The 12,730-nt window shown below is 37.8% G+C and overlaps 2 protein-coding genes across 2 annotated transcripts; both read left to right on the forward strand.

The window, feature by feature from the left end:
• Window positions 1-582: 582 nt before the first annotated feature.
• On the forward strand, window positions 583-2,153 carry LOC131447444 (4-galactosyl-N-acetylglucosaminide 3-alpha-L-fucosyltransferase 9-like). The gene is made up of 2 exons (XM_058619234.1): window positions 583-682; window positions 1,034-2,153. Exon 2 carries the CDS (start codon window positions 1,034-1,036, stop codon window positions 2,135-2,137), a length of 1,104 nt encoding a protein of 367 aa, XP_058475217.1. The 5' UTR covers window positions 583-682; the 3' UTR covers window positions 2,138-2,153.
• Window positions 2,154-8,759: 6,606 nt separating this feature from the next.
• LOC131447056 (4-galactosyl-N-acetylglucosaminide 3-alpha-L-fucosyltransferase 9-like) lies at window positions 8,760-12,559 on the forward strand. Its single transcript, XM_058618521.1, has 2 exons — window positions 8,760-8,930; window positions 11,424-12,559. The coding sequence occupies exon 2, from the start codon at window positions 11,424-11,426 to the stop codon at window positions 12,513-12,515; it is 1,092 nt and encodes a 363-aa protein (XP_058474504.1). The 5' UTR covers window positions 8,760-8,930; the 3' UTR covers window positions 12,516-12,559.
• The last annotated feature ends 171 nt before the right edge of the window (window positions 12,560-12,730 follow it).

Below are 12,730 nucleotides of genomic sequence, written 5' to 3' on the forward strand. Positions count from 1 at the left end.
CTTGCCACGCGGCTTTTCCCCACAGTTACAACACTTACAGCTTCACATTTCAGGATGTCATGGTCCTTCCCACACTTAGCACATGGCCAGTTTCCCCTGCATGATGCTGCCACACGTCCATATCTTTGACATTTAAAGCACAGACATATAAAGACTCCTCTTTTCCTTGCTTGTCCAAGCTGATCCACATCTTTATATAACACAGTCATTGTTCCACCGGAAAAAACTCTCTGTTTTACATACTAAGCCAAATGATAAGATCAACGTTCAACTGTAGCTCCCAATGGTGTGGGGTGGTACTGCAGGCACATATGACACAAAAAGATAAGTCAGGACGCTGCACAAAACCTTTCAAGTAATGACCTAAATCAAAAGTATCAACCTACGGCAAATAAGTGTAAAACATGTCCTGTTTAAAACACTGAGAACAGCATTGAGTCTTTTGACTTACTACTTCATTGCTATCAGATAAAACTTGTCACATGATTAACACTGGAGGAAAGCCAAGGCACACCCCTAGTGCTGGGTCTGCTCTGCCCTTTGGTACAATATTATTTATTGACTTCCTTATTGGTTGTGCCACAGTGGTCACATTTACAATCTCAAGAGGAGCTTGTTGGGTCAGGACGTGGACTTTTATTCTTTTATGTGACTGTTTTTTTTACTTAAACTCAAAGGAAAGGTGAGTGTAAAACATTGATAATAAGATTTGCCAATGTCCTAAATTGCAGGTAATAGAAAAAAATGTTATACTTATGTCTTTTTATCGAAATAAATTGTGAGCTACAAGTACAAACTCTGTTTTGAGGTTCCAGGAGGTTTAGCCTATTATTTAAAACGGGAAGTACACTAAACAAAGCTCTACAAATCCTGCTTTGTAGTTTAGTCCTCTTCTCTGATGAGTTACTGTTACAAACTTATGATTTGACTGCTTCAGTGGTTTCTTTTAATTATGCTTTAGTTGAGATGTTGTCAATTAAGTCATGATGTTGTTTCTGTCTTTCTTACTTAAATTTTTTTTTTGTCCCCACAGATGATGGCCCTTTTAAGTAAACTGTCATGTCTGGCAAAAATAAGTGCTATTTGCCTTGCCGTCACTTTTATTGCTATATTTCTATATTTTGAGTCACAGTCTCCTTTGTGTCCATCTACGTCTACATTAGCTGATGAAGAAACCTCTGAAGGCACAGTTTTTACTGAAAAGCCCATCGTCCTGCTGTGGTTCTGGCCTTTTGGTTTTAGGTTTGATTTCAAAAACTGCTCAACCTACTTCAACATTGATAGCTGCATACTGACTGATGATAGATCCATGTACAGCAAAGCAGAAGGAGTCATTTTCTACCACAAACATATTGATTGGAATTTCAAAAACATGCCTCTTGATCCACGCCCAACATTTCAGAAGTGGATTTGGCTTAATGAGGAATCTCCAAGGAACACAGCAAAGAAACCAGGTTTAGAAAACCTGTTCAATTTAACACTGAGCTACAGACGAGATGCCGACATTGTGATGAGGGATGAGGTGACTATCAGGAAAGAAGAGATGAGGGAAGACTTTGTTCTGCCCAAGAAAGACAAACTGGTGTGTTGGATTGTCAGTAACAATGCCCCAGGAACTGGAACAAGTACAAGAGATACATATTACCGTGAACTTTCTAAACATATAAAGGTTGATCTCTTTGGATCTGCTTATACTGGGCACCGGTTGAGCTTTGAAGACTATTATCCAACCATCAGTAGTTGTAAGTTTTACCTCTCGTTTGAAAACTCACTCTTCAAAGATTACATGACAGAAAAGGTGAATGGGCCCCTCGCAGCAGGGACAGTCCCTGTCGTTCTGGGTTCACCAAGAGAAAACTACGAGCAATTCCTTCCCAATGGCTCCTTCATTCACGTCAATGATTTCCCTAATGCAAAATCCATGGCAGAGTTTCTACAGCAGCTGGACAAGGATGATGAAGCATACATGGGTTATTTTGAATGGAGGAAGTACTATGATGTCCTTCCTCATCTTTTGACAGTGGCAAAACAATTCATTCAACCCACCTGCCTCGCCTGTGACCACATCGCAAAATACAAAGAGTACAATGTAGTTAATGACCTTTATGAGTGGTACTTTACACCAGAACTGCACTGAGAGCACTGCAATAGAAGATCATTATACCTACCATCCACAATTAGTGTGAACAGCATAAATGATAAAAGTAAGTAAAGACATTTTGTAACACTTTACAAGAAGGTGCACAAGCATAGACATATTTACATTGCCAGATAAATTAGAAATTAATTGTGTTAACACTGAGTTCTACATGTTCTTTCTGTCTGACGCTCTCCTGTTTATCAGCGTCAGTGGCTCTCCTAATTGTAGTTGTGTGACGTTCTTCTGCTCACTAGATTGTACATGATGGAATAATTGTGTAGGGCTTGAAATAAGCAGATCAGCATGTTTCTCAGTTTATTCCAAAGAGGTTAACTGTTCTTGATATGTGCTCAGTAAAATGATGTAGATTGGTGTGTTGGAGTTCATGTTATGTTATTTTTTTAAAAAGGAAAGAGTTGAGCATTATCGATGGAAATCTTTTCATTCATGCTATGTGTCACAATACCTGCAACATTCACTCTGCCCTCTTTAAATGTGCATTTTTACATCGTGTATCTTCTCGCTGTATTTCCTGTTCATAGTTTTGTTTGCACCATCAAACTAAAGCTCAATTTAGATCACGTGTTTGGCAAAAGCTCAAAATTGCCAAACACATGATCAAAAACAAATAGCTATATATATATAATATATAAAATAATGTCATTTTATGTATATATATGTATATATATATTTATATATACATACATATATATATATATATATACTTGAGCTGTGCCACTGAGCAGCTCTACACTGAAAAAAATGATTCTGCCCCTTGTAGCATATTTTTATAGAAAATATTTGTATTATTTAACTTCCCTTATAAAATTGTATAAATTCCAACATATAATGTAAAAATTATGACTATCATATTTTGTTTAATTAAATGTAGCTCAAAAAAAAAAGCTTGTCTTAATTTGTGCATGCCATCCTGTTTGAATTTTTGGCGCATGCTCAGAAACATACCGCCACTTTAAGACTTTGGGCGGCAGAAGTTCGTATTTACTCTGGGAAACCTGGCAAGCGGACGTTACTCGCCATTCCTCGGCTGAATTCAGAATTGTTTGGGTAAGTCTTTAATAATCACATTACTTTAACCATGATGTATTTACATTTGGTTAACAACTAAAGTAGTTAAGCTAGACACATGCTTTACCTAGCTAACTTAACATGCTCCTCATACATTATAAAATAAAATATCTGTTGTCGCTGTGTTTAAACACTAATGTTGCGCTTACAAAGTCGGAGGGCATTTGACCACCGCCGTGTGTGGTGACCGTCAGCTTTCTCAGTAAAACATGTTGTTCATCCTTCCATTATCCACCGCTTTATCCTCCACCGGAGGGTCGCGGGGGATGCTGTGCCAATCTCAGCTGACATAGGGCCATAGGCGGGGTACACCGTGGACATCAATGTATGTAATATCTTAATGCTGTGAAGTGAACTAAATCATGTACCAATAATATAGCACTTAGAAAGAATTCCAGTAGTGAGTAAATAAATAATGTTGCATATTTTGCTGTCCCTGTCTGTAATATGTCATTTGTTTCAATATAATATAATATAATATAATATAATATAATATAATATAATATAATATAATATAATATAATATAATATAATATGTCATAATGCTGAGGAACAAATGAGATTTACTTTTTCCACACCTGATTTTGAACTAAATGGTAAACTTAACATTCTTTACAAACACAGTTGGCAACATGTTTTTTTATATATTTTTGTTCTTACTTGGCAGGTTTTTCTCATCCGAATTTCAACCGAGGTTTGGAACCTTTTTATTGTGTGGGTTAGTATATTTAACAAACATATTATTCACAGTCATATATTAGACAATCATTAAGTTTAAATCTTACATAAATTGAATTAACAAATCGGACAATTGTACTAAGGCTAAATAATTCTAAGAAGTATAGCTTTGTATAAGTGTGTATGGTAACATAATACAGTATTAGCATGTGTTTACTCCTATGAGTAAACTAGGGGTTTTAATACAAAATTACAAAGTATTTTTTTCTCTGCAGGCATGTTTTTTTTTAATCAAAATTGGTTCCCCTGAGGTGACTGTAAAACACTTTAAGTAATGTTTGATTTTCTGTCTTCTTGTCGTATTGTGTCATACTTTTCTGTATTTGTTGTTTATCTAGTTTATGTGGCAATGTAAAGACTGTGGTGCTGAAGTGTCTAGACGCTCAGAACTTCTTAAACATTACAGACAAAGACATAGTCTTGAAATACAACATGGCTAATTACCGGACAATGATGCGGAGTATTGGCTGTCCTGAAGTGACTGTAAATGCATTGAAAAACAAATCCAGTGATGAATGCTTCTCAGCCAAAAATGTAAAGAAGGCTAAAAAGGCAGAGGTCAACTATTGTCCTTCACACTCCACTGGCGAAACCGATGAAAGTCTGGACAATCTGAGAGTTGAACTATTGAATGACATCAGACAAAGGAACAGGGCATCAAATGTAAGAGAGAAGATGTCTAAAACATTCTCCTACTGGAGAAAAGAAGTGGTGCATGGAAGTCCAGGTGCCGGAGAGTTTAAAGTGAGGTGGCCTGCACTTTTCAATATTGATGAGGTAAATGCTTCCTTCCCCCATGTTCCTTTTTTCATTGGGTAGTTTCACTGTATAAGTGTTGTGGTCTGAAGAATGGTATTTCTCTTCATGTATTAATGGTAGTTGACTAAAACACTGTAGACATATAGTCTTACTGTATCCTTTTCATGGATCACCATCACATACATGACTAAACAGTGCTCTTTGTCTTCTGTCTCTTTCTTTTATGTGTAACAGATAAATGCTGAATTTCAGCATATTACAACATATCCACTTCAGACGACCTTCATGGCACAGTTGGACAGTCTTCGGTCCAAGCTAACGTCAATTTTCCAGAAGAAGGGAGGTGTTACTGGCCAGAAACTAGCCGAACATATGCAGATCTTACAAGAGGTAAGTATGTTCATTCAATGTTGCTTATCATTTGTCATAATTGCACTTACTGATACACTCAAAGTGTAAGTGTTTATGTGTAGTACAATATGAAACCCAGTTTTGTTCCAGTAACGGCCTGGATTGTTACGGCAAGACACATTTACAAAGAAATATGATTATATGTTGGATTTTTTTAACATATTTGGACAGCCAAAGACTTGATTTCTTTGAAACAGTGCCAACTGCAAAAGGTTATATACTCTAACAAATTTAAAAAAGTCAATGTAAGCAGCTGTTAATCAAGAATGCCACCCTCATCTAATGGAACAGTTTCAAAGAGGATCAAATATGGGTGTGTCCAAATACATCAAAAAGACAACAATTTACATCAGACATACTTATTTTAATGACTGTATGTAGCTCTGGGTTATTTGTCTTCAGTCAAATTATGGAGAAACTCAATGACTAGTAGTGAGGTTATGCTAATCCACAGAGTCAATATGGTACAATATTTTGTTCTTGTGTCTTATATGATAGATCCCAGCATAGAGATCGAAGAGTAAACTCAAAAGCACACCTTGCATCACACAATGCCCACATTTTCCCTGACTGAAATCTGAAAACATTTGTTGTGCTAGGTGTACAATGTATTTCTTAAAAATAGTGGTTATTTATGGGAAAGCACTCAAACGTTTTCCTTTTTCTCCTGTTTACTTTAAATACGCAGGACACTGAAGATGCACCATGGGCATTTATGTCATCAGCAAGGACAATGGAGAAACTGGACATTATGATGACATTGGAATATTTGTTGAAGGCGTGATCATCCTGGACAACATTGGATCTGCAGCCCAGGCTTGCGCAGTGATGCTTGGAGTGATCTATGCATTGAACCTGGCCTACCCCAAAGAACTGAGACACTATTACGAATTCATTCAAAAAGTGCTCATGCAAATGGATGGGGAAAAGCTTTCCCCCAAGGTCCTTGGCCTGAAGAACAAAATCCGTGTTGGACTGTAGCAATGCTTCAGCCACACGTGTATGTGGTGCTTTGCTGTTTCTGTTAATTGTGGAGAGAATGTTTAATGTGATCTCAAATGCAACTTCAGTTAGTGTTCCATGAAGATGAGAAAGTGTTTGTGTACAAAATAGAAGTATTCACACAGCCAGTGGTGTGAACATTACACCCACAAACTGCTAGTTATGTGTGTTATGGCAGTAATGAATGATCACCACTCTTGTCTGTTCCAGGCCAACACCCAATAGAGTGATAGGATATTCACTAGTCATCCATTTGTAGCTTATTAAGGTCAGTTGTCTTAACCCAGCTTTTGTTTCTGTGTGGTGGATGATGAAAGTTGAACTAATTATATCTAAAAATATTTCATTAGAATGAACTTAATTAAAGGTTTTAGTATTTGAACAATTAAATTGATCTGAAAGAGCAAATAAAAATCTAAAAAGCATACACAATTTATTTAAGCATATTTAAAACGGGTTTAATTAGATTTACTAAAGAAATTAGATTAAAATGTACTTAACGTAGTTGAGGAAAAATTACTAATATAATTTATTTGAATTTACTTAAAGATTAGTGCCCTCAACATAAAAAATATATCTAGCTTTAGATATAATTATTTCGTGCAACCACTTGACGAAATAAAATTAAGTACATTCAACAAACGTTTTTTTCAGTGTATAGACAATCCACTGTATAATACATTTGATATGCTTGACAGAAATGACGTAAAGATTCCCTTTTTAAATTCCTTTTTAAGAAGTCTAAAAGGCTTGAACAAGGAAGCCGACGGGCTGCCCCAGTCGTGTGAGGAGAAAGAGAGATGTTTTAAAGATATTATAAGATGTGCGTTCACCTTCAACTGGTGAAAATTTTTATAATATAATGGTATTGCGAAAAACCAATGCAAAATGGCTCAGTAGCGCCCCCTCAGGTCAAAGACTATGGAGTGGCTGAAATTTAGTTGCGCCTGAATTTCATGAAATTTGGTGGGAACATTGTTCGGCCCAAGAGGAACATGAAATCCTTTTGGGACCACGTGCCAAATGCTTCAAATTGAACTAGACCCATCCAAGAAACTTGATATGTGAGACCAAGAGCCCGCCCTGAGCACGTCTGCAAACTATGACCTGCACACAGGAAGTAGGTCTTGCCAGACAGGAAGTGACCTGTAACATTGCCATACATTGACCAATCTGCACTAAACTTCACATGCGAGATAAGTGACCCGACCAAAACACAGACTCCAGGGCTTACCCGGCCTGCTGGCGGGGGCAGCGGCTGCGAGGGCCTGCACAACAGCTTTAATTTCAAATTGTAATTTCCTTGGGTCAGACAGTGGGTGTTGGGGTTGAACTCTTGCCTTTGCAGCAAGATGACCCGGCCGGAAAACAAGGGCCTTTCTGCATGGAGTTTACATGTTCTCCCTGTGTGTGCGTGGGTTTTCTCCCAGAGTCCAAAAACATTCAATATGATTAGGTAAATTGGACACTCTAAATTGACCGTAGGTGTGTGTATCCCTGTGATTGAACCCACCTATCGCCCTATGTCAGCTGAGATTGGCACAGCTCCCCCCACGACATTCATGTGGAGGATAAAGCAGTAGAAGATGGTTGTCAGTCAGTCATCATCTACCGCTTTATCCTCCACCAGAGGGTCGCAGGGGGTGCTGTGCCAATCTCAGCTGACATAGGGCAATGGGCGGGGTACACTCTGAACAGTTCGCCAGTCCATCGCAGGGCCACACACACATAGAGACAAACAACCATTCACTCTCACACTCACGGTCAATTTAGGGTGTCCAATTTACCTAATCCCCATATTGCATGTATTTGGACTGGTGGGAGGAAGCCGGAGAAAACCCACACACACACACACACACGGGGAGAAGATGCAAACCAGGTATATTATTATTATTATTATTATTATTATTATTATTATTATTATTATTATTATTAATAATAATAATAATAATAATAATAATAATAATAACAATAATATTAATAACAGTAATAATAATAATTTGAGTCACCTTATCTCTCGCTCCATTTTCATCTAATTTTACAACACCAGTGTGTAAAGTATATGTGAGGAAGAGGAGGAGGATGATGAAAGAGAAAATGATCTTATTGGGAATAAATCTGCGTCCTTGCCACGCGGCTTTTCCCCACAGTTACAACACTTACAGCTTCACATTTCAGGATGTCATGGTCCTTCCCACACTTAGCACATGGCCAGTTTCCCCTGCATGATGCTGCCACACGTCCATATCTTTGACATTTAAAGCACAGACATATAAAGACTCCTCTTTTCCTTGCTTGTCCAAGCTGATCCACATCTTTATATAACACAGTCATTGTTCCACCAGAAAAGACTCTCCGTTTTACATACTAAGCCAAATGATAAGATCAACGTTCAACTGTAGCTCCCACTGGTGTGGGGTGGTACTGCAGGCACATATGACACAAAAAGATAAGTCAGGACGCTGCACTAAACCTTTCAAGTAATGACCTAAATCAAAAGTATCAACCTACTGTAAATAAGTGTAAAACATGTCCTGTTTAAAACACTGAGAACAGTATTGAGTCTTTTGACTCACTACTTCATTGCTATCAGATAAAACACTGGAGGAAAGCCAAGGCACACCCCTAGTGCTGGGTCTGCTCTGCCCTTTGGTACAATATTATTTATTGACTTCCTTATTGGTTGTGCCACCGTGGTCATATTTACAATCTCAAGAGGAGCATGTTGGGTCAGGACGTGGACTTTTATTCTTTTATGTGACTGTTTTTTTTACTTAAACTCAAAGGAAAGGTGAGTGTAAAACATTGATAATAAGATTTGCCAATGTCCTAAATTGCAAGTAATAGAAAACAATCTTATACTTATGTCTTTTTATCGAAATACATTAAGAGCTACAAGTACAAACTCTGTTTTGAGGTTCCAGGAGGTTTAGCCTATTATTTAAAACGGGAAGTAGACTAAACAAACTTATATCTGGTATTCAACTGGCTCAGTTAACACCTTTCCTGTTAAGATACACATTTGGCAGATTGTGAATTACAAGCATCACAACCATGAATAAGGTACTTCCAACATCAAACAAGAGACATTCAACAAGGTGAAAAGTTAAGCATTTTCTTTAAAGAAAAAGCCGTAGAAGACACACAGTGAGTGAGAGTTGAAAAGGAACAAATCTGTCAAGTTCTGGGAATACATCGAAACGGATTTACGGTATATTATTTTTTATGTCATATTTCATTACTGAAATGAAACAAATAACAAAATAATTATAATAAATTAATCATTATTATTATTATGATTAACACTAATTATAATAATAATAACAATAATAATAATAACAACAACAATAATTATAAAAAAATATTATAATAATAACTGAGAGAGAGAGATATTAAATATAAGCAAAGATATTTGGGCGATTTCTCGATATTTTAATATCTATCAATATATTTCTAAACGAGATATAACACGGGACAATATCGCTTGTATCGATAATAGTTCTTTTTGCGTTAAACTGACAATAGGCCTACATGGGCCGCAAGTTCGCAACTATTTCTCCTCTCCCTCTCCCTGGATCAAGACACACACACACACACACACACACACCCTTTCTGCTCCGTCTCACCTACACTTAGCGACAACATGGAGACGGAGTGCGCCGCAGAAGAGGAGTTGCTCAGTAAACGAAAGAACAATGGCTGGATAATTTGGAGATGGTTTGGTTTTAAAGTGTCAGATGACCAGCAGCAAAATGTTTTCTGGAAAAAATATTTTCGGTCTTTTGTCAAGCACTTGTCACACAGTGTATTTCTCACACTGAAAAAACTAATTATAATATACATTTCTCTGGCGCGCTGCTATTGCTATGGAACCGGGAGGAAACTGTTCTCATACACATGCGCTTACCTCCTGAGCAATGCTCACTTTAGCAGATACTCAACCTTGTGGCCAAAAAGAGAAAGGCACCTCTCTGTAAGTGCTACTTCTCATCACAGAAACTGGAGCACAGATACTATTTAGTGATTTCCACAGAACAATACATTAAAAAAAAAATGGACATTATAACTTCTGAACATTTGAAATGAAATAACTTGAAAAATGTATATATAAATTGGGGGGGGGGGGGGGTCCTTACACTAGTGTAGTCATATTTCCATCATCTGTTTGTGTTGTTTCTTTTCTTTTTGAAATAACAGTTTGCAGTGCAGTTGCAGTAAATGCGTCAGTGGAAAAGTGTTTATTGTTACTGTTATAATTGTAACAGTATTGAATTTTTGAATTAATTACTGTATATTATTGTCATGCAGGAAAGAGATTTGTTTGATTTTATTCAAGGAGCATTTTTAATGTCAGTGACATTTGGCATGTGGCTTTAACTAATAAAAGACTGTTTGTTTATTTTTTAAAGGGTTTGGAAGACATTTTATCTGATATGCTAATGAGTGGGCGATGACCCAATGATCATCTTTAGATTTTTGCCATATAAATTAGATTAAGTATTTTATATGAACTGTGACTAAGTGTGTTAACACTGTGTTCTACCTGTCCTTGTACATACTCCACAAGAACAGAGAAATATGTTGTCTATCCCAGGGCTGAGAGAAAAGAAATCACCAGTGCACCCGACATTTAACATGAGAAGTTGCGGATCCGTCTGAGGTTAAATTACACTATAAAATCTATAAAATAAGTTACATGAATAATTTAGAAATGCATTTGGCACCATGCCATGAATTGCAAAAGAGCCACATGTGGCTCGCGAGACATAAGTTCCCGACCCCAGGGCTACAGTATTAAAAAAGTATGCATATACATTAGTTATATTCTCAATTTAATTTACAGAGCAATCCCTGCAAAGATTTTAGGTTAACTAGAAGAGACTAGGATTAGTTTGTGTGTGACAGGGTGGGGGCGTGGGCGATGACATCGTCCATCGGCACAACACTAAAGCAGTTATTTCCGGCGGTGTCCCGAATCATGAGAATCGGTTAATTTGTTCAGTACTTCTGCATGACCGGAGCACAGAAGCCGTCTGACACAGTCACTGAACTGAAATACAGCAGCAGGGTTTGTGATGTGGCTCGTCACGAAGTACAAAAAAAAGTAACAGGTACCAGGTACTATCACTAATGGAAAAGCAAAACAACCTCGCCGTGCTGATGAGTTACTGTTACGAACCTATGATTTGACTGCTTCAGTGGTTGATTTTAGCTGTGCTTTAGTTGAACTGCTGTCAATTAAGCCATGATTTTGTTTCTTTCTTTTTTTTTTTTGTCCCCACAGATGATGGCCCTTTTCAGGAAACCGTCATGTCAGGCAAAAATAAGTGCTATCTGCCTTGCCGTCACTTTTATTGCATTATTTCTATATTTTGAGCCACAGTCTCCTTTTTGTCCATCTACGTCTACATTAGCTGATGAACTAACCTCTGAAGGCACAGTTCCCACTGAAAAGCCCATCGTCCTGCTGTGGTTCTGGCCTCTTGGTGTGAGGTTTGATTTCAAAATCTGCTCAACCTACTTCAACATTAGTAGCTGCATACTGACTGATGATAGATCCATGTACAGCAGAGCAGAAGGAGTCATTATCTTCCATAAAGGTATCGACTGGCACTTGAATAACATCCCCAAGGACCCACGTCCATCTTTTCAGAAATGGATTTGGTTCCACGTGGAATCTCCGACAAACACACTGAAGATACCAGGTTTGGAAAACCTGTTCAACTTAACACTGAGCTACAGACGAGACGCCGGCATTGTGGTGAGGAATGAGGTGACTGTCAAGAAAGAAGAGATGAAGGACGTCTTTGTTCTGCCTAAGAAAGACAAACTGTTGTGTTGGATTGTCAGTAACAATGCTGCGAGCACTGGAACAAGCACAAGAGAGAAATATTACAATGAACTGTCCAAACATATAAAGATTGAACTGTTTGGTTCTGCACATACAGGGCGTCGGTTGAGCTATGAAGACTATTACCCAACCCTTGGTAGTTGTAAGTTTTACCTCTCATTTGAGAACTCGCTCCACAAGGACTACTTTGTAGAAAAGGTAAACGGGCCCCTCGTTGCAGGGTCGGTCCCTGTAGTTATGGGTCCACCAAGAGAAAACTATGAGCAGTTTATTCCCAATGGCTCCTTCATTCACATCAATGATTTCCCTGACGCAAAATCACTGGCAGAGTTTCTACAGCAGCTGGACAAGGATGATAAAGCATACATGGGTTATTTTGAGTGGAGAAAGTATTATAAAGTGGTGCCTCATCTATTGTCAATACAGAATGAATTCATTCATCCCATCTGCCTCGCCTGTGACCACATTTCAAAAGACAAGGAGTACCATGTAGTTAATGACCTTTATGAGTGGTACTTTACATGAAAACTGCTGTGACATCATTTTGTTAGAAGTTATTAGGCAGTGAAGACACTGAATATCGCAGGGTTCTTGGTTGTCGATTGAAAACTCTTAACAAACTCTTAATTGGACTTGGTTTATTGGTTGTTTTTTTTAGACAACAATAAGTTTTCCTTTACCTGATGTTAGCTGATAAGGCACGCCTCCACCATCATGTTGGATGATGGTGGAGGCGTGCC

The sequence above is a fragment of the Solea solea genome, chromosome 20, assembly GCF_958295425.1.
Source record: "Solea solea chromosome 20, fSolSol10.1, whole genome shotgun sequence".
In the NCBI taxonomy this organism is placed as follows: domain Eukaryota; kingdom Metazoa; phylum Chordata; class Actinopteri; order Pleuronectiformes; family Soleidae; genus Solea; species Solea solea.

Bases quoted from the DNA above. Each gene is read 5' to 3' on its own strand.
- LOC131447444 (XM_058619234.1), top strand. From the start codon at position 1,034: ATGATGGCCCTTTTAAGTAAACTGTCATGTCTGGCAAAAATAAGTGCT.
- LOC131447056 (XM_058618521.1), top strand. From the start codon at position 11,424: ATGATGGCCCTTTTCAGGAAACCGTCATGTCAGGCAAAAATAAGTGCT.